The following is a 20,074-nucleotide window of genomic DNA, read 5'->3' as shown; positions in this document are numbered from 1 at the left end:
TTATTTTTCACCTTATAAATTTCTGGTCCAATTAAAAGAAAAGTCAAGATCCCAAATCATGTCAAAATGCAGAATATGATTTTTTCAATTTTATGTTTTTCTTAGGTTCAAGAAGATGTCTAGAGATGAAGACAAGGAAGATGAGAGAGACAGGAAATTCACACACACACACACACACACACACACACACACAGAAACATGAAAGTGTGTCTCCCTTAAAAGGGATGAGAAAACAAGAACGCTTAAAAGAACTCTGGAAAGACTCAAATTCAAGTTCAAATTTCAATTATGCCACCATCTACATGACCTTGAACAAGTGACTTTGTAGCAATGTCCTCACCTGCCAAGACAGGGCACTGATTTTTTTTTTTTAATGTTTATTTATTTTTGAGAGAGAGACAGAGACAGAGCACAAGCGGGGGAGGGTCAGGGAGAGAGAGGGAGACCCAGAATCTGAAGCAGGCTCCAGGCTCTGAGCTGTCAGCACAGAGCCCGCTGCGGGCCTCAAACCCACAGACTGCGAGATCATGACCTGAGCTGAAGTCAGATGCTCAACTGACTGAGCCACCCAGGTGCCCCAGGGCACTGGTGGTTTTAAAGTCCCTTATTGCTTTATGGAGATCCCAACCTTCATCTGTCACAGTAGCTTCAGCCTTCTGAGGAACAGGCATGTGCGTTCTTGTGGCATGTGGGTACTCAGGAAGGAAGGACACAACTAAACCCACCAGCCAACCTGTACCACTTCTCACATCTAAAATGTTCTTACTTATCTCAACTCTTCTCATTCTGATACTTTGAGCATTTGGTCCTGTTCCTGGACTGATGCTACCAACACATTCTGCTTTGCTTTGGATGACCTCATTGCTGCCATATTACTTTTTCTGAGAAGATCAGACGACAAACAGTGGTGCCTGGCACCATGAAAGGAATGACATTGGACAGAAAGGTTGACCCTGTGCAGATGTTCTGTACAGCCTCACTATCTCCAGTGAACACACATGTTGTGATAGTGCTGTTGTTGGTATTCACAGACACACCACTCTGCGAAAATGGTCTTGGTTCTTTTTGAGGTTGGTCATGGGCCAGAATAGGGATGGGCTTTGAATCAAACACAGGTGTGCCCATTTCCCAGCGTTAGACCCATCTCCAGAAGCTTAGATAAGCAGCCAGGTTGGCCAAGAATTTACCAACCTTTAGCTAACGAGAAGGTAGAAAGACAAGTATATAAAAAGCCCCAACTGCCAAAAAAGAATGTGACTTTCCATTGACATGATAACTTTGCATGGAGGTCTGAGATGGAATCAGATGCAGATATGAATTCTTTTCCCTCCACCTCGTAGCCAGACAGACCCATAACTCTACCTTTGGGTATCAAGCACTATATTAGGGAGGATTTTTTTTTAATCTTAGATACATATTCTTCAAACTTTTTTCATTTGGTTTCCTAATTGGATGTTCATGGACAAGAGGCTGAGAACTCTTCTTAGAGGATAACAGGCCCTTCTTTACTAGTTTTATATTTATTTTTAATAGACCAGGGTTTTTTTGTTTTGTTTCTGTTTTTCCATTTTTTAATAAACTAGAAATTCAAAAGCGCAGCTTCTCAGGTCAACCACCAGATGGTGCTGTGGTACTGAAGCAAGGAGTCCTCCCCGCTTAGAACTCCGCCCAAAGAAGTAAGCCAGCAGTCAGTCCACAGTAAACTGATGTCACCAGGATAGTAGTCCATATATTTTATGACCATAACCATAAATGTAAATAAACAGGCTAATTTAAATTATTTTTGTGGTCTTTAAAAAAAATTTTTTTTTAACTTTCTTCAGAGACTGAAAACCATGGCCTTCCTATATACACCCGGGTAGACTGGGGCCTCTTCACATACCAGATTCAGAGAAACTATTTAAACCTCCCTGGACTACTACACATTTGGAATAAGAGGTGAAGAGAATATGTATTACGGGGCAAGCTGTATTAGTCACTAAGTAAACTCAAAACATTCTTAGAGTGACTTACCTTTTCTACAGAAAAGGCCCTTTATAAAATGAGGCGTTCACTAAAGGGTCCCAGCCGAGATGGAAAAAAAAGGAGCAACTGCCCCGACTTGAATCTACTAATGCTAAAAGTGAATTGGGCAGATGAGAGATAGTGGGAACATTCAGGATTCTTAGCAAGGAGCCTGGACTCCTCTGCCTGACAGCTATGCTCTTCCTCATCCTGGAGGTCCCACCCTCTGTCCCTTACCCATTCACTGACATCCTGCTTCCCAGGGGCACCTAGGGCCTGTTCATTGGCACACTGAAGGTTATTTTCTGCCTTCACGCCCCCTAACTCCTTTTCAGTATGTGACTTTCTGGGGTGCCTTATTCCAAGGTGTCTTCTCCCGGAGAAATTTGCTCTTCCTCCTTCTCAGGTGATACTCATCTCCTGATTTCCTCTCCTCCTCCCGACTACTCCTCTGGCCCTTTATGGTCTCCTCTTACCACTCCCCGAGAGCCTCAGCCCTCTTCTTTCCTGGTTCCTCCTTCAGTGATCTTGCTTACTCTTAGGGCTATGAGGCAGTTTTTCCAAACCTGCACCTGAAGGTCTGGTCTCCCTCTCTATCTCTCTCTGTCTCTCCCACCCCCACACTCCCATCCCCTTCAGCTCTACTCCCACCTTTCCGCCTCCCTGACCCTGAGCTTCTCCTGCCTGCTGAACATTTTCCCCAGATGAACCAAACTCATTAGATAATTCTGTAACATCTTCTTTCTGGTTTCACTATTTTCTTTATTTATTCTAGGACTTAGAACATTTTTTTTTCTTTTTTACAAATACAATAAATATTCATTATAGGAGTTATAGAAAATAAAAAGCTACCAAGAAAAAAAATTATGTAAATCTCACTACCTAAAGATAACTACTATTAATATTTTGGCATCTCTTTCTTTTTAATCTTTCCAATCTTTCTTCTAAGTATATCTCCCTACAAAATGTTACCTGGGGTCATGCTATACCCAGTATTTCACAATCTCCTTTTTGCACATAATAACATTGTCAACATTTTCCCCATGTCATTATTCACTCTAACACGAGCTGTAAATTGTTGCATAGTAGTACATCCTATGGATTCATTTAAATAATTTGCATTTATGAATATTAAATTAATTTTTTCTGTTATATAAATAACATACGACAACAATCTTTATTGCTTAGTCTTTGTGAATGTCCTAATTATTTCCTTAGAAGTTAAATTGCTGGTTCAAAAGTACTTCCCTCTTTAAGACTTTGGGTACAAATTGTCATCTTGCTCTCCAAAATGTTTGGATCTATACTCCTACCAGCATTGTTAAGAAAAACTACTACTCTAAGCCCCATCTTACCTTTTTTTCAATATTTAAAGTTTGAAGATGAAATATGAGATCTATTTATAAGTTGATTCCTAACGAAGTAGCTAGTAAGCTTTTGAAAATTTTTAAATGTTTCTTGGTGCCTTGTAATGTTCTTTTTTAAAGCTTTGCTCAGGACCCTGAATTGATTCACTTGCTTAATAGCTGGCTGAACTTAGGAAAATGATCTCACTTTCTCAATGCCAGTGTTTGCTTTGGTAACCAAAGGAATAAATTAATATCGACCTCCGAGAGTTGTTGTGAGGATAATTGAGACAATGCCTGCCACATGGTGGGTATGCAATAAATGGTAAATGTTTTTCCCCTATTTCCCTAGTGGATTGTCTTTTTCCAATTTGTAATAATCCCTGTTTCTTCAATGGCAACACCACTCCAAATCACAAGGATAATGATGATGATGATGATGATAATAATAGCTACCATTTATTATATACTTACTAGGAGCCACATATGGAGATGTTTGCATTGTATATATCTCATTAAGTCCTCAGGAACATCTGATTTCTATTTCTTCACCAACCTTTATATCTAAATTGTTGCCAAGTTTCATTAGTTCCCATTTTGTCCAAACTGTCGCTTCCTTCCCCAGTGCAATGCAAACATTACCACTCCTGCCCAGGACTAATGAGATATCCTCAAAATTGGACTCTACAATTCCAGACTGTTTTCTGTCCTCCAGTATCATTTTCACAGATACAAATGCCAGAAAACTTATCACTTTGCAATTTCAGCAAAAAGGCAGAAGCCAGAATAATGGCTATAAAGCTCAAAATCTTTTAATGGCTCCCAGTGGCCTTCTGGCCAGCACTCAAAGCCCTCTACACTCTGTTTCTGACCTATCTCTTCAGCCACGGCTCCCCTACTTCTATTCCTTCACTTCTCTGCAACCCCAGCCTTCCACACACACTCACATACCACCCAAACACATAGCCCCAAGCTCTCATTACAGGATTTTTTCACCCACAAATCTCGACTGAGCCCCTGCTATGTTCCACACACTGTTGTCCAGGACCCCCTCCTTCTCCAGGCACATCCTATTTCTCTCTGCCATTAAATGATGAGCCCAGGCCAGCCAGGAACTGTTTTCCTCCACAATGATTAGTTCAGCCCCTTTCATATTAGCATGTAATTAATAATTATTTGTGGGCTTGAAAATTATGTCAGCACCTCTGTGCAGAAATTAAAGTCCAGGGGCTGAGGTGAGTTGAAAAGATTTAACACCACAGGGTTGTGCAAGTAGGGGGTATGTCGACAACAGAGTGGCTTCTCACAGAAGTTTCTATAACCAAGATAAGTAAGAAACGGAATGAGAGACTGAAAAAGGAGGCATAAGGATGACGAAATGCTAACATAGTAAACCAAGAAAATTACTCTGTTTCTAAGTCATCTGTCTTGTAGGTAGATCCATTCCCCTAAAGAAGAAAGCAAGCGACTGACTTGAATCTTAGAACTCCTCACCACTGCTTACTGAAAAGAAATGACATGCCTGAGCTGTTCAGCGACTGCTGGTAAAGTTACCAAACATCTAGATTTCCTGATCTATTTGTTCTTTCTCTCACCCTGTCTTTTCAGGTTGAGAGAAAAGACTTTGTTGTTCAGAGGCCTTGCCCAAAATAGCATGCAGTTACTCTTTCGGGAAACTCAGGCTTAACTAAAAGCAGTTGCTCTTTTCTGGTATCTTTTGTTGTATTTCATTCTTACACCCCCGTTCCCCTTCACAAGTTCCTGTCTCTCCTACTCACCTTTGGTGATTATCCATTCTTCATTGTACAGTTTACAATGAGTCAGTTTCAACCGAGTATTGTGTAGTACTTGTCACCTGTTTCTTCCTTTCCATGTCATCAAGCCATATTCTTTTGGCAAGCATTTACTGAGTATCTACTACATGTCAGGTCTTGTGTTAGCAGCTGGTCCTCATCATTTCGTTTTTTAAAAGTTTTCTTTATTTTGAGAGAAAGAGACACAGAGAACGCGAAACAGAGAATCCCAAGCAGGCTCCAAGCTGTTAGCACAGAGCCCAAGGTGGGGGTTGATCCCACAAACCATGAGATCATGACCTGAGCCAAAATAAGAGTCGGAAGCTTAACTGACTGAGCCACCCAGGTGCCCCTTATCATTTCATTTTTTACTATAACAATAGCTTCCAAATAGATCTCCCTGTCTTATGTTTCTTCCTGAATCCATCCTGCTCCCAAATCAATCTTTGTGGAGCTCTGCTCTGTCAACAGAATTCTCCACCCATTTGCTTGAAGATTAAGTGCCTACTTATCAGCCCTCTGGATGCCTTTTAGAAATCTTTTTCTCTGCACCCAATCTGCTTTCTAGTAAATATGTTCTATTCATTTGCCCTCCACCCCCAGCATACCATGTACATTTCCATCTTTGTTTTATAGCTCTTTGAATTTCCAAATGCTACTCCATGTGTGTACTTAATAAATGGGGGGGTGGGGGGTGGGGAGAGAAACTCTATCCCTGGGATGGCAGAGGATGCCACCCTAATAGGTTCTAGTCAAGGAGAAGAAGCAACCTACGACTCATCCCTACAAGGAATCTGAATGTCCCAGAGTTAGGGATAAGAAGCAACAATAACCATGTCTGTCTAAAGAGGTCCAATGAGCTAAGGAACTTCCAGCCCTTCATCCAAAGTTTGACTGGGAGATGAGTTTCTTTAGGCAAACTTGCTAAATCCTGGGATGAGAAATCCAATCAACTTACTCTTTCATTCACTGAGATACTCAACAAAAATAGGTATTTTTGTTCCAACACCTATGTGCTTGGCTTTGGGGTGAGTGCTTTGGAAACAACAGTGAATAAGGTAAACAGGTTCCTGCCCTCATGGAGGTTTCAGTAGAAAGGAAAGACATTAAACACATCAACAAATGGTAAATAAAATAACAAAAATGTGGGGTTAGTGTTAATAAGAAGAGAAATAAAGTATGAGGATGCAAAAGGGTGGGATATGTTATTGGAGATAGGAGGGGCTATCAGTCAAAGAAGGTCTCTCTGAAGAAGAGACATTTAAGCTGAGATCCAAAACATGAGAAGAAGCCAAACACTCAAAATGAGATGTCAGACTCTTGAACAGCAAAGGTACAGGCTCAACATACATGTGTGGTGCATGCGCGCGTACACACACACACACACACACACACACACTTGCTGTGACTAATGTGGGCCAATAACCTCACTGGCTTGGGTCTCTATGTAGTTCATTCATCCATTGGGGATGCAGCAGCCAGCTCCTTCTATTATTATAACCAGAACAGCTTCTCTTTTGATTATACAAAAGATAATAAACCTTTTGGTATGAGGGTCCCTCAGATGACCGGGATCTAAATCCCAGCTACATAATTTTTTCTACTTTGCTCTGCTAGCTGGGCTATTTATTTCCAACTCAAATGCACATAATATTTCTAGAACCCAATACAGCACTCTAGTGATCCTCATTACCCTGTATATTGAAAAAAAAACCTCCTTGTTACATTTTAAAGTTGGTATATACCAGTTCTTAAGAAAATCTAGAAGTTGCTTTCCATACCTCGTTGATTAACTGGATCTTTAGCTACGTAGGCAACATAGTCTGTAGTATCCTATAAAAAAGGGAAAACGATTGCATTTAAAATGAATGGATTGTACTGTTGAAAGATAAGAGTACATTTAGGACATGATACTGAGGTACGGACTTAAATACAAATGTTTCTATTTAAAGAGAAAAGGAAAGCACCCTAAAAGGGAACATAAATATACACTGGGTAGTTTAGCAATTGTGGAGTCCTGATTCTCTGTCCCTTGGAGAGAGAAGTTGAAAATTAAAAATTTAGAGGCAGAGTTAGTGATACTTACTCACTAAGAATAAAAAGGAATCCAGATAGGGAATATATTGGTACAGATATTCTTAAAAAATAGTAAGGGACTATGACTCTCTCCTGTTTTGAAAGTTGAAATACCAGGGGTTATCTAGTCACAAAGGAGTCATAAACTGGGAGGCAGCACCATGATTTCCCAGTTGTCCAGACAGACACCATGTATGTCAGAAAATAATTAAAGAGACACATTGGTTTTTGTGGTTGTTAGCTCGCTCGAGTGCAGTGCAAGTTAAGAAATAAAGCAAAAATACAAAGCATTTATCTGATCAATATATAGAAAGGAAAAATCATGTTTGAAAACAAGAACCCATGAAAACCCTAAGGATTTCAAAAAGAGGTGTTGCTGAAGTTGTAAAAACAAGCAAAAAGCCACTTGGTAATTCTGACTTTTATTGAAAACAGTAAACTGATGAATGATAAGATCTTAATAATTAAAGATGCTTTTTGTTATCTCGGTTCTCAGGGAAAAAAATACACACAATGCCATTTGCAGATTAGAAGCATGACTCTCCAGAGGGAAGATGCAATCAACTGGCAGGAAATAAAAGCCCGTTTGTAATACCCTCAAGGACAATCACTTAATAACCCACAGTGAAACACACAGGAAGCAGATCTCAGGGTCAGCGTAACTTGTCTTCAGTTATTTTAAAAAATAACAAACACCTAAATAAATTTATCTTATGCTAAAAGATAAAAGGTTTGAGATATCTTGTAAATAAATAAGGTCATATCTGTGAGCTTTGTTTTATATTAATTTAGAGGCAAACCCACAGTTGCTGGGGACTTGGTTGCTATTTTTAAAACTGAAGGGATGGTAATGATGCCAGCAACACGGGTTGGCGCATTCGATGGTGGGAAAGAGGTTGTGGGACTTCATCCTCAAAACCGTCTCCAACAGTCTTACAGTTCTAAAATCAGTAACTGTAAATATCTGGGAGAATTTTAAGAATGTTAAAAGTAAAGCACAAATAGTAAAAAAAATATATACAAAAATATATTTGTGACATACTTGTAATGCATTTTTGAAAAAGAGAAAGTATTTCTAGATACAGAAGCATTACAAACGACTGTCTTAAGGGCTGACGGGAGGAAGACAATTGTCTTTGAGAAGAGAGTAAAGGTGAGGGTGAGCAAAGGTCAAGAGGGAAGGAAGGATAGCTAATCTTTAACTGTTTTCATTTTTTGAAATGTTTATTTATTTTTGAGAGACAGAGAGACAGAGCACCAGCAGGGGAGGGGCAGAGAGAGAGGGAGACACAGAAGCTGAAGCAGGCTCCAGGCTCTGAGCCGTCAGCAAAGAGCCCAATGCAGGTCTTGAACCCACGAACCATGACATCATGACCTGAGCTGAAAATCAGATGCTTAACCGACTGAGCCACCCAGGCACTCCAAGAACAGCTAATCTTTTTTTAAACTCTGGAGGAAATCTGGTGGAAAGAAGGGTACTACTTTGGGCCACGGAGACTTTTAGCTTCTTGCACCCAGTTAGCTGAGAAGTTGTAAATTTCTAACAGACAAAGCTATGAGCATGTGCTGGCAATAGTGGTGATAGCTATTCCCTATCACCCGGTCCCAGGCATGGTACTAGCAGGTTATACACATCAATTTGCTGATTCTCACAACACTGTGAGGCAAGGGTGATCATTCCCCATTTTATAGATGAGAACCCTGAAGCTAAGAGAGACTAAATAAGTCAAGTCTCCCTGACTCCAAAGCCTGGCAGTTCATTTGGGGGACCTTGAATGCCAATGCTTATGGTCGCCCCAGTTTTTTATTTTAAATAGAATTGTAGGTTTTCTTTCCAGCTGCAGAGAGCACAGGGGCCCCACTCAAATCAGTAGGTACAAACTTCCCCACAGCGGCTAGGAATTCTTTACCGTTTGTTTCTGGGCAGTACTTTGGTGGGTTGAAAGTACTAAAGAACTAAAGGCACATGAAGACAATCTATTAGGACTGGGACAACTAGGATAGACGTCATGCAGGGCACGCCTAGGGTAAATGAGGATCTGAGTGCCAATGTGAACATGACAACAACTCTTGAAACTTGAAAGGGAAATTTAGAGCAAATGTCTGTAAATATTTTTAACACTTCACTTATACAACTCATTACTTTAAATAACTTAAGGAAAGTATTTGAGCTCCTTCGTGGATGACTGAGCTATAATGGGTTAGGAATACAAGAGACAATGCTGGCCTCTTCAGGCTGGATTCAGTCAGCCCTCTCTGTACCAAACAAGTCCCTGGTTGTCACCGTTGAGGCAAAATTACAAGGCTTGGTGGATGGGAGTTCAGATTCAGTACCAGGCTGACACTGCAGCTAAGTGCTAGGCTTTTTGCATACCCCCTGTTTGCTAATGAATCCATAATTAGCCATCCACGGAATCTCTTGAGGATGAGGTAGAGTTCTTAAAATCTGGTTTACATATTAATTAAATAGCACCATGGAACTAATATATTCATTTGGAAATAACTACGCCCAAAGCGGAAAGGTGAGGAAGTAGAGAAGCCTAAGGGGAAAATTAAGTATCCATTAATAAAAGAAAAAAAAATCCCAATGATCTGAAGTCCTACTATAAATACTGCTTTTCTTCCGTATGCTTCAGACAGGTTCTGAAGACAGGGTATCTAGGTTTGACGTGCTTAAATATTTTGAATCACAGGTAGCCAGTGTGAAGACAAGTAATTATTGAAATATTTTTAAGAATAGGGTAATGTGAATAGCATTTAACTATATATTCCACACACTAAAAGGTTATACCAACAGCCAAGTGAAGAAAGTTGCTTAAATACTTTAGATGCCAGTAAAGGAAGCAACGATTACAACAGAGTAGCTTTGGAACTTTATTTCCTTTTAGGATAGACAATAACTTTTCCTTTTGAATATTCAGCATAGAGGTCACAACTCTGCACTGACATCAGCTGCCAGATTTAGTTTTTACTACCATTCCATACCTCTCCTGGATTTCTGAGTTGTATGTCCTGTCGTTTATGGTCCTACATTTTATTCCTCAATTGGAAGTGAGAAACTAAATGTGGTGGCTAGAAAAAAATCAGCCGTTACACTGGATTTTACTGCCGCATTTCTGAAGGATACAATCTTTAATAATAAATGCTCAGCAGAACAGAAGGCAATACATTGGCAGTAAGAACAAAATCTGCATGTGCTCCCGATATCTTTTCTTGACCTTACTGATGTTCAATCATTCTAAAAGTCAGACTCAGTCCTCTTCTAGCTTCTGGATGTTTGCAGGTAGGAGAAAAATGTCATAATATCATGAAGCAGCAAAATCTTCCTTCTAACCCCTCAGTTCAAACAGATTTGTTTCTTGGCCAGTCTCAGGCTTCCTAACTTCAATGCCTCTCTTCTTCCACTCCGGTTCAGAAGTGATGTGGTAGGGAGTCAGGGAATGACCCTCCACTCTGTAAAGAAGGCTTGGAGACAGAGCACTTGCTCCGTCTCACACAATTCGTGGGAAATGAGCACCACGTGGCCTCTAGGGAGGAAGGAACTGCAGTTCTCTCCCACCAGCTGTGTGTTCCCTCTGTGAATTTCTGCAAACCTGGCTGCTCGCTTTAGATTGGACGTAGTTGCCTCAGTTGGCAGCCAGAGTGGCAAACAGGCTTCCCCTATTTCCAAGTCCAACTGCCTAATAGGAGCTGCCTGGAACTCTGTGTGAAGAAGAGTGCTGAGGGAGGACTGGTAACACATGTATGACATCCTTGATTTCCATGACTTAGATGTTACCTACAAGAACAGTCTCGGATGATAACTCCATGACTAACAACACAATGGAAAATTATTAGCTCATTTGCTAATCCAAACATTTTAAAAATAAGTAATGGAAACTATTTTACCAAAGTCAAATTTTTGAATGCACATAGCTATTCACAAATTGTAATAAAACACTGGAAAAGACATGTAATGGCTAACATGCTTTACATGGAAGTTCTTTTAACTCTTATAAAAAGGACTTTTATAAATCTATACTTACAGGATCCCCTCCAGAGGCAAATGAAATAGACTGCATATGATGATTTGCAATAATCTGTAAAACATAAACAAATTAAACATGTATGATGCTACAAATTAAATGCCTAGTTACATACAATCTAACAGTAATGGTTGTACATTTGTATGTTTTGTCTTTGCCTGCTCAGCATCCCTTTGGAAATTACTCCATCCACATTCTATAATGATCTCATAAGGTTCAAGTAGGTTTGACAAGCCCGTCTCACCAGCCCCCTCCTTATGGCTGGACACAGGATCCAGGCCTAGGCCATCAGAAAACACCATTCCTCTGGATACAGCAGAGCCAATCAATATCATGGGGAGGAACTGAGACAGATAATAGGAAAGAATGCATCTTTCTCTGCCATTAAGGACCTTAGTTTAAGTCCAAAGCTTCTGGGATTCATCTTTTGCTGCCATGTGGGAAAAGCCTGATGGAAAAACAAAGTTTTCCCTCTGGAGAGTATCAGAGCTGAGAGTTAAAAAAAAAAATCTGGTGGTAATATTTGTTTCGTCACTTCAACCAATACATTTCCCCCCTCTCTTTAGTTTTTATGCATTTTTTCTATTTTATTTATTTAATTTTATATATGTTGGTTTGAATTGGGTTTCAGTCATTCATCACCAAAAGCACACTAAAGCACTAACATTAAGAATTTCAATATGATGTAGACTATCCAAGTGAACTGCATTAGTTAGCTGAGAAGACCACCTCTTTTGAGATTTTGCCTCTTGAGATTTTAGGCTTGCTTATTTGGAAATCACAGAGTAATGACCAACTGACAGAGAAGTATTTGTCATACTGCTTTGAAGGTTCATTAAAATACCAACTGTGCACCAATTGGCTAAGCCTGTCTTGAGAAATGTTTAACATAATGTATACCAGAGTATAAGATACTCTTATATAAGATAGCCAGCAATTCTATTCTTAGATGTAGATCCACAGAATTGCGTAAATACAAGCACCAAAAACCTTCCCAAGAAAGATAATTACTGCCCTGTTTGTAATAGGTCCAAACTGGAATCAATCCCAATGATGATCACTGTGATATTTAAACAATGGACTAGTATGTAGCAAACACACACACACACACACACACACACACACACACACAAAACAAAACATATTTCTTGGGTAAAAGAAGCCACACACACACAAAGAATATATACTACATGGTTTAATTTATATAAAGTTCAAAAAACAGGCAAAAATATTTTATTCTGTTTGAAATCAGAACGGTGGTGCTCGTAGGGCAAAGAAAGAAAGCAAATGGTTTTCTGGAATCCTGAAAATCGTGTTTCTCAAATAACAGTTACACAAATACGTCCATTTTGTGATAACCAAGCTGCGCACTTAAGATTTGTGCACTTTTCTGTATTTGTGTTTTCTGTGTTTAGATTTCAGCTAAAAGTGATTACTAAAAATAAATCAATATACAAACATCAATGTCTTTCCCACATACCAGCAATAGCCAACTAGACACTGTATTGGAGTAAGGGGTACATTTTATGATAGTACCTGAGTATAAAATAGTAAGAATCACATAAGCCTTTGTGGAAAACTTCATTGAAGGGTATAAATAAGACACAAACAAGCAGAAAGATATATATTACTTTTATGGGTGAGAAGACAATATTGTAAAAATGTCAATTCTCCCCCAAATTAATCTGTAAATTCCATGTAACTCAAATAAAAATTCCACCTATATCATTCGGGTAACTTTTCAAGCTACTTCTAAAATTCACATGGAAGATCAAATGTGCAAGAAGAGTTAAGGCAATCTTTTAAAGAACAAAGACACAAGGTTTTTCTTATCAGCAAGACATATTGTAACACTGTAGAAATTCGCTTGAATACAAAGTCTAAAACTCACGCATTTGTTTTCTTTTAATATGATAAATGTGGTACCAAATAACCAACAAAGGACAGTGATTAAATCAATGAAGTTGGCTGAATTAGCTGTATATGTGTAAAAAAATATATAAATGAATCCTGTCCTTATCGTACTTAGATAAATAAATGTTTTATCCACAAAAAACCTTTGCATGGGTGCCTGGGTTTCTCAGTTCGTTAAGTCTCTGACTTCGTCTCAGGTCATGATCTCATAATTTGTGGGTTTGAGCCCCGCATTGGGCTCTGTGCTGACAGCTCACAGCCTGGAGCTTGCTTCAGATTCTGTGTCTCCCTCTCTCTCTGCAACTCCCCTGCTCACATGCTGTCTCTGTCTTTCTCTCTCTCTCTCAAAAATAAGTAAACATTAAAAAAAATTTTAACAACAAAGTGTATGCAAACATTGAAGAAAAATAAAAGATCATGCTTGTGATCTTTGAAGTAGGAAAATCCAACTTATTAAAAAAAAAAAAAAGATATACAGGAAAAAAACCCTTCAATTTGAAGGGCTTACATGAAAACTCATTTTAAAACTTTTATAGGAGAAAAGACACCTGAAACCGGACAAATAATAACAGGGAGGGAGAATGTATTTTCAACATGTAAAACAAAGTATTCATATAGTTTATAAGAAATTCCTACAAATCAGTAAGAAAAAAAAAAATAAACCAAAAATAAGGCCAGTTAATTTTCATAAGTAACACAAATGTTCAATAAACATGTTGAAAAATAATCAATCTCCAAGAAGTCAAGGCTATGGAAAATAAAACAAGGTATCATTAAATTGATAAAATTGCTCAACAAAACAGTGTGTGGCAAGGATATGGATATTCTCAAACACTGCTGATGAGAGCTGAAATCTGTACAGCAATCTTGGAGAGCAGTTCGACAGTATGTATTAAAACCAAAGTATGCATGCTCTACAATTCCGCCTTTCCACTCCTAGGTTATTTATTCTGTAGAAACATTGGCACATAGAAACATTACCCATAGTTTATATCAAAAAATCGGAAATCACTTGTGTATGGTTAGGTCAACTACAAAATAGCTATACAAATGGAATGCTATGGAAAAAAAGACTCATCTATGTATACTAACAAAGCTAAATCTTCAAGTCATTGCTGAGGTGCTTTTTGTAGCTTGAAGAGTTAGGTAAGACTTGCAAAAAAAAAAAAAAAACCCCATACACACACAAGATTTTTCCACGAGGACATAAAGGTCCATATAAATGCAGAGGAAAAGAATTTAAAGAATACACACCAAACTGATTATGGTGGAAAGTTAACCTCCTGCGAAAATAAATGGAACCAAGTCCTTCTTCAGTATACTATCTTTTTAAAAAGATAGATAATATGCTTATTTGCGAACTTTTTTTTTTTTTAATTTTATTTTTAATGGGGAAAGCAGAAGGGCTGAATGAATGGATCAGTTGTCAGTATGTTGAGAACATTGTGATTTGGAGGTGGGGATTTAGAAGTCATAAGCGCAGAGACCAAAGGTAGTTGGAGCAGATGCTATTGCCTGGGGCGGGAGGAAAAGGAGCAGGAGAGAACCGAAGGGCGAAGGGGGAGAAAGAGCACTAAGCATAGTTACAGAAGCCACGTTACGGATTTTCAAGTTTACAGCATCATAATGCGCAGAACAGTTAGGGAAAGCGGAGATTACGTAACTCTCTAAACGTAGAGTCTGCTAACGGAGTTCCAAAGGACCGAAACCTACACCACGGTTCCGAAGAGCGGGGACCTCCCCCGCGAGGGGGACGCCAAACGGGAGGCGGTGTTTGGGGGTCGCGCACACGCACAGGGTCACGCAGGCGCACGGCGTTTGCGCACGCGCACAACCCCTCGGCCGCGTAGCTCCGATCTTGCAAAAACACCTCTCGAGAGGTTGAGCAGCTTGTACAATGTCGGAAATGAACGAGCTGTCCGAGCTGTATGAAGAGAGCAATGACCTGCAGATGGATGTGATGCTTGGCGAGGGTGACCTTCCGCAGATGGAGGTAGGCAGCGGGAGCCGGGAGCCATCCCCGAACGCCTCCCGCAACGGGGCCCAGCCACAGCTCGAGGAGGAAGGCCCAATGGAGGAGGAGGCGGCCCAGCCAATGGCGGAGCCGCAGGGGGAACGAGGCCTTGCTAACCGGCCCAGCCCTGGGGAGCAGCCAGGCCTGATCGCGGGCCCTGACTTCGAGAGCGAGGACGAGGGCGAGGAATTTGATGACTGGGAGGACGACTACGATTATCCGGAAGAGGAGCAGCTTAGTGGTGCGGGCTACAGAGTATCAGCGGCCCTTGAAGAAGCCAACAAGATGTTTCTGAGAACATCCAGAGCAAGGGAAGCAGCCCTGGATGGCGGGTTTCAAATGCATTATGAGAAGACCCCGTTTGATCAGTTGGCTTTTATCGAAGAGCTTTTTTCACTTATGGTTGTCAATCGTCTGACCGAAGAACTCGGCTGTGATGAGATTATTGATAGAGAGTAATTAAATGCTGTTAAAAGAGGAGGAAAAGTTGAGGAGAGACCCAACATTCCACTGCCTTTTGGGTTCATTCCAGATAGTACCGTGCCAATGAAAAACTTAATCTTCAAAAAAAGATTTTTGTCGTTGTTTTGCAGAATAGAATAGGGCAGTGACTGCACAGTTATAAAAAAGAAAAAATTGTTAAAGAAGAAAAGGCATTTTAGGACTGTGGAAATCTGTTTTCAAGAACCTTCCTGAAACACCTGTGGCTTTGACTTTGTTATTGATCCAGATTATTCTCCTTGCATTGGGGAAAATATCTTTCATATTTCACTGTAAGGGATGGTTTTGCGAGAGTAAGTTAATGTCAAGACAAACTGCCAATACAAGAGCCCAATGATATTAATTACATGAGAAAAAGTAACTAATACATCCAGTTTAGGACACGAGATGTCTGAGTTATTTGGACTGAAAACCCACTGAGAGAACTCTGAAGATTCCACTTTATGGTCTATCCAAGCCAATTATCAAAGGCTACATTTTTTTTAGTGTAAAATAAATTGGGTGTTCTTCAGTATCCGAAAAGGATAAACAAACCCAAAAAGAAATATGTATCAGGTGTGCTATATCTCAAAATGTGTTTTCAAGAGCATCTGAAATTTTGATTGTACATGTATCTTGATGATTTATAAAGCTAGTATGATCCATAATTCCAGAAAATTTATTGTCTTAACCATTTTTAAAACTCAAAAATATCCATAGTAAAATTTCAAATTTAGATATTAAAAAATACGTGAAAGAACAAAGAAAACAAAACTATTTCTAACACTCTTATACTAGAGAAATTGTTTTACTCGCTCTCTGTTTTTCATTTAGCTTTACAGGTGAAAGACTTTGGTTGAACTTCATAACATAAGAACTGTCAAAGGGAACATGTCAAGTAAAAGGAAAGCCCTGCATCTAAAAAAAAGACTGAACAATTATGCCCTCAATCTTTAAAGGTTTTAAACCTGCCCAGAAATCCTCATCAGTATCTGAAGTTTCCCTCTGTCTCCTCCTCTAATGAAGCTTGTTATTGGTTATGCACCAGCATTCGAGATAATAAAATTTCTTGTTCTGTGTATTTTGTTTGTTTGGCCAATAGTATTGTTCACATACTTTATTGAAATCCTACTTTTTATCGTATTATGCTATTTTATTTTATTACCGAAACCACTTTATGATTTAAATTTAACCACTATATGAGAAAGTGTTCCAGCTTCAAATACCTGACTTATAAGTTAATTTGTGGATATTAAACCTTGTAAATTCCTATAAGAGAATTTGCTAGCCTGAGAAAACCTGTCGTATTAACGAACATATTGCTGTGGTTATTGAGGTTCTGAAGTTGCATAAGACTAAAAATTGTGTCAGTTGTGCCCAATAAACAGTACATCAGTAGGTCTTAAGATCAATAAGACATTATGGCAGTAAAGGACACATCCAATACAACAGCACAACTCAACCTTATTTATGTTATAGTCACCTTTTAGGGAGTGGGTTCTTTTCTGTAAAAAAAATGGACTGAGGGTTATAAACACTAGGCTTAGTGAGGAGAAGGATAGATAGATACATGGGGAAACAAACAGGAGGTGAGATGTTAGCACTTAACCCTCTTCATCCTGCCTCTCTCATGACTCACTTTCATTACATTTTCAAAAGGCTTGTAGCTGCAGTTAGATGCATCTGGATAGATAATTGCTTGTATGATGTGAATTAACTGAATTGGGTGGGGGTGGGGGGGGGGGCGGGGGGGAGGGGGGAGAAGGATGCCAGTACACAAGGAGCACTGACCAATTGCATTTACCTCCAGATAAAGATGTCAGGAAATCAAAAACTGGTCTTCATACCAGGAAGTGTGATTAGGAAATCTGTGATTAGGTTCCTCTCTGAGACTAAGAAGGGAGCAAGAAGGAAAAGAAAACTGCTACCTGTTGGACCTGAAGGCTCATTTACAGGATAAAGACCTGGACTCCACAACTGACTTCTGATGGTTGGTTCCTTGGTCTTGGAAAAACAGGCAGTAATCTGAGAGCACTGAAATTAGTACTTGTTTGTATTTACTAAAGAAACCCCTTTTAGAAGTGTAAAATCACTTTTTACGTCTTTTAAGCGTTAACACGTACTGGAAACAGCCTAGCTGGTTCAAATCTTGGCTAAATGGGAACTAAAAAAGAAGTTCTATAGCGATTCTGGTCCTGATTTTGCGAACAGGGGAGTGGGTGGGGATGTGGAATGGGTAGAGAGAACTTTAAAAAGCTTATGAGTATATAGGGTGATTTGGGGGGGAGTTTTCTGGATCTATCCATATATTATTATATAGTATTACATTATAAATGTTTGCTTAGATCAGACTGTCGCATTTGGCTGGCCTAAGGACACAGACTTACTGTGTTTGGCTCATGCTTAAAATTGCAATTCTTCATTAAAGACCAACATCTCATAATCCTGATAGAGCAACAAAACTCCCAAGATTTCCATCTTTTTTTGCCCCCAAAAGTTGAAGATCTGGTAGCCCTTGACCAATAGTTATGTGGGATAAAGCATCCAATTCCCCATTCTAATCGGAAGATATTCTGTTGCCATGTTTCCCAGTATCGTCTCCCCAACATGGAGGCCAAGTGGCACTCACCATATATCATTATGCTTGCACCACTGTTTTTCTTGTACCTGCACAGTTAGCATTGTCTGCCTGGCCTCCCTATATTTGAAGTTCCCTCTCCTCATGGAGACTAAAGGATATCTCCATTTCCTGCCTGTTTTACCTTCTTTATCTCTTGATTACTCTTAGTAAAATTTCACTAGCTGTTAGAGTTGGTGGTAGGAATGTAGAAATGACTAAAGAATAGTGGGAGTGGAAGCTAGTCAGATATTTTTGCTTACATCCTTAACATATTGAAGTATATCAAGGAAGTCTGTTGCTTGAATTTTTAAAACAAGGAATATAGAAAAACTCCCTAGAACTTGCTTTTCCAAAATGTATTTCCCATCCCCAAATATGGCAAGTTTTAAAAATCGCAAGCATTATGTGTTTAATATAATTTTATTTTCTGCCTCTGAGGTTCTTTAAGACATTTTCTGGGAGCGAATGGTTATATTCTTGAAGTTGTTCTCAGTGGCTGAAGATGAATGTGAACCATCCTACCCATAAATGCTCTGCCATCTATGAATGTACCTATCAACTTTAACTTGTTTATGTTTTCAGTCCAAAGTATATCTTAGGAGTTGGGGGGAGGGGAAGGGAGACATTAGTACTTCTTGGTATTTATCTTAAAACTTCAAAGGGCAACTTTCTTTAAGGAAGATTGAGTTAATCATTTTCTCCTGCTACATCTATAAGGTCACTTCTCTGTTGCCTTCTCCCTTGAACAGTTTAGTTGCCCTATTAATGGGATTTATAAAGCTTGAGTTGAAGCATCTATAGTGGCACATCTTTTTTTTATATGCCCTCCCTCCACCAAGGGAGGAATGAAGGGGCCGTTTCCTCCAGGCCTGCAGAATAGTTCAAAATTATTTTTAAAAATCAGGACCTGGGTCTAAGGTCAATGAGATCCTAACTTTAGTCCCCACTCCAGCAGTGGGCTCAGCACCACCCCATTCCCTGCTACCAGTGCAGAAAAGATGTCCCACTTCCAGAGGCACTCATTGCTGTAACTGCTGGTAGTGGAAGCCACCCATGCGCCCTGTCCCTACTTCTATTCTGCCAGAAAGATTATGGGCATGTGACAATACCCCTTCCAATTACAGTAGCCTGGAAAAGGGTAGTAAAAGAGAGAAAGAAATGAGAATAAACTAAGCCACCTACCACACACCACAGCCCTATTCTTCCTAAATTCCTAATTCCTCAGTCACCCCATAGAATTTTTTTTTTTTTTAATGCTCATTAGGGTCTGCACAGAAGGCTGTCACCAGGATGGCTGTAGATTTGCTTACTCTTCCTCCCCTACAAAATTCTGAGATAATTCAAGTGCTTCTATACTCAGTGAGATCTCATACCTAAAGGCATTAAGCACCCCTGGTACCACACACATGGGTGAAAACTAAAACTAAAATTTACATCTACAAATATCTTGAGGGCAAAGCATCCGAAAGACTGAACAATTGCTTCACCTTCCACCTAGATTTGTTGCATCTTCCAAGTACAGCCTCAAATGTTCTGCTCTCATTATCCCAATGCTATCACCTCTCTTAGATAACCAATCAGGGCCCAACGAGACAGAAATCTATTTTGAACTATTTTATATTTTATTTAAATCTATTTTGAACTATTTTATTCTGTGGTGGTTTATACTACTGTGCAAGCAATGTATTTTATTCTGCTTTTGAATTTAGAAAATAAAGCAGACCTCAAAACTGCAAGTTTTTGGCAAAAACATTGGAGAAAAAAATGTATATAACTGTACGTGCATGTTACTGAAAAATTTA

At 39.4% G+C, this 20,074-nt stretch overlaps 2 protein-coding genes across 2 annotated transcripts in view; one reads left to right on the top strand and one right to left on the bottom strand.

Annotated features, from left to right (window-relative positions):
- SHC4 (SHC adaptor protein 4) overlaps nt 1-20,074 on the bottom strand; it is a 130,361-nt gene that overhangs the window by 35,143 nt on the left and 75,144 nt on the right. Inside the window, exons 5-6 of the mRNA XM_058737803.1 lie at nt 11,245-11,298; nt 6,925-6,976 (exon numbers count right to left, since the gene is read on the bottom strand). Coding sequence (XP_058593786.1) covers nt 6,925-6,976; nt 11,245-11,298 — 106 coding nt within the window. The remainder of the gene's footprint in view (nt 1-6,924; nt 6,977-11,244; nt 11,299-20,074) is intronic.
- Nucleotides 14,882-16,733, top strand: EID1 (EP300 interacting inhibitor of differentiation 1). Its single transcript, XM_058737804.1, has 2 exons — nt 14,882-16,228; nt 16,495-16,733. The coding sequence occupies exon 1, from the start codon at nt 15,056-15,058 to the stop codon at nt 15,629-15,631; it is 576 nt and encodes a 191-aa protein (XP_058593787.1). The 5' UTR covers nt 14,882-15,055; the 3' UTR covers nt 15,632-16,228; nt 16,495-16,733.

The sequence above is a fragment of the Neofelis nebulosa genome, chromosome 7, assembly GCF_028018385.1.
Source record: "Neofelis nebulosa isolate mNeoNeb1 chromosome 7, mNeoNeb1.pri, whole genome shotgun sequence".
Lineage (NCBI taxonomy): Eukaryota > Metazoa > Chordata > Mammalia > Carnivora > Felidae > Neofelis > Neofelis nebulosa.
The sequence above is the reverse complement of the archived record's forward strand: the minus strand, read 5'-3'. Positions and strand labels throughout refer to the sequence as shown.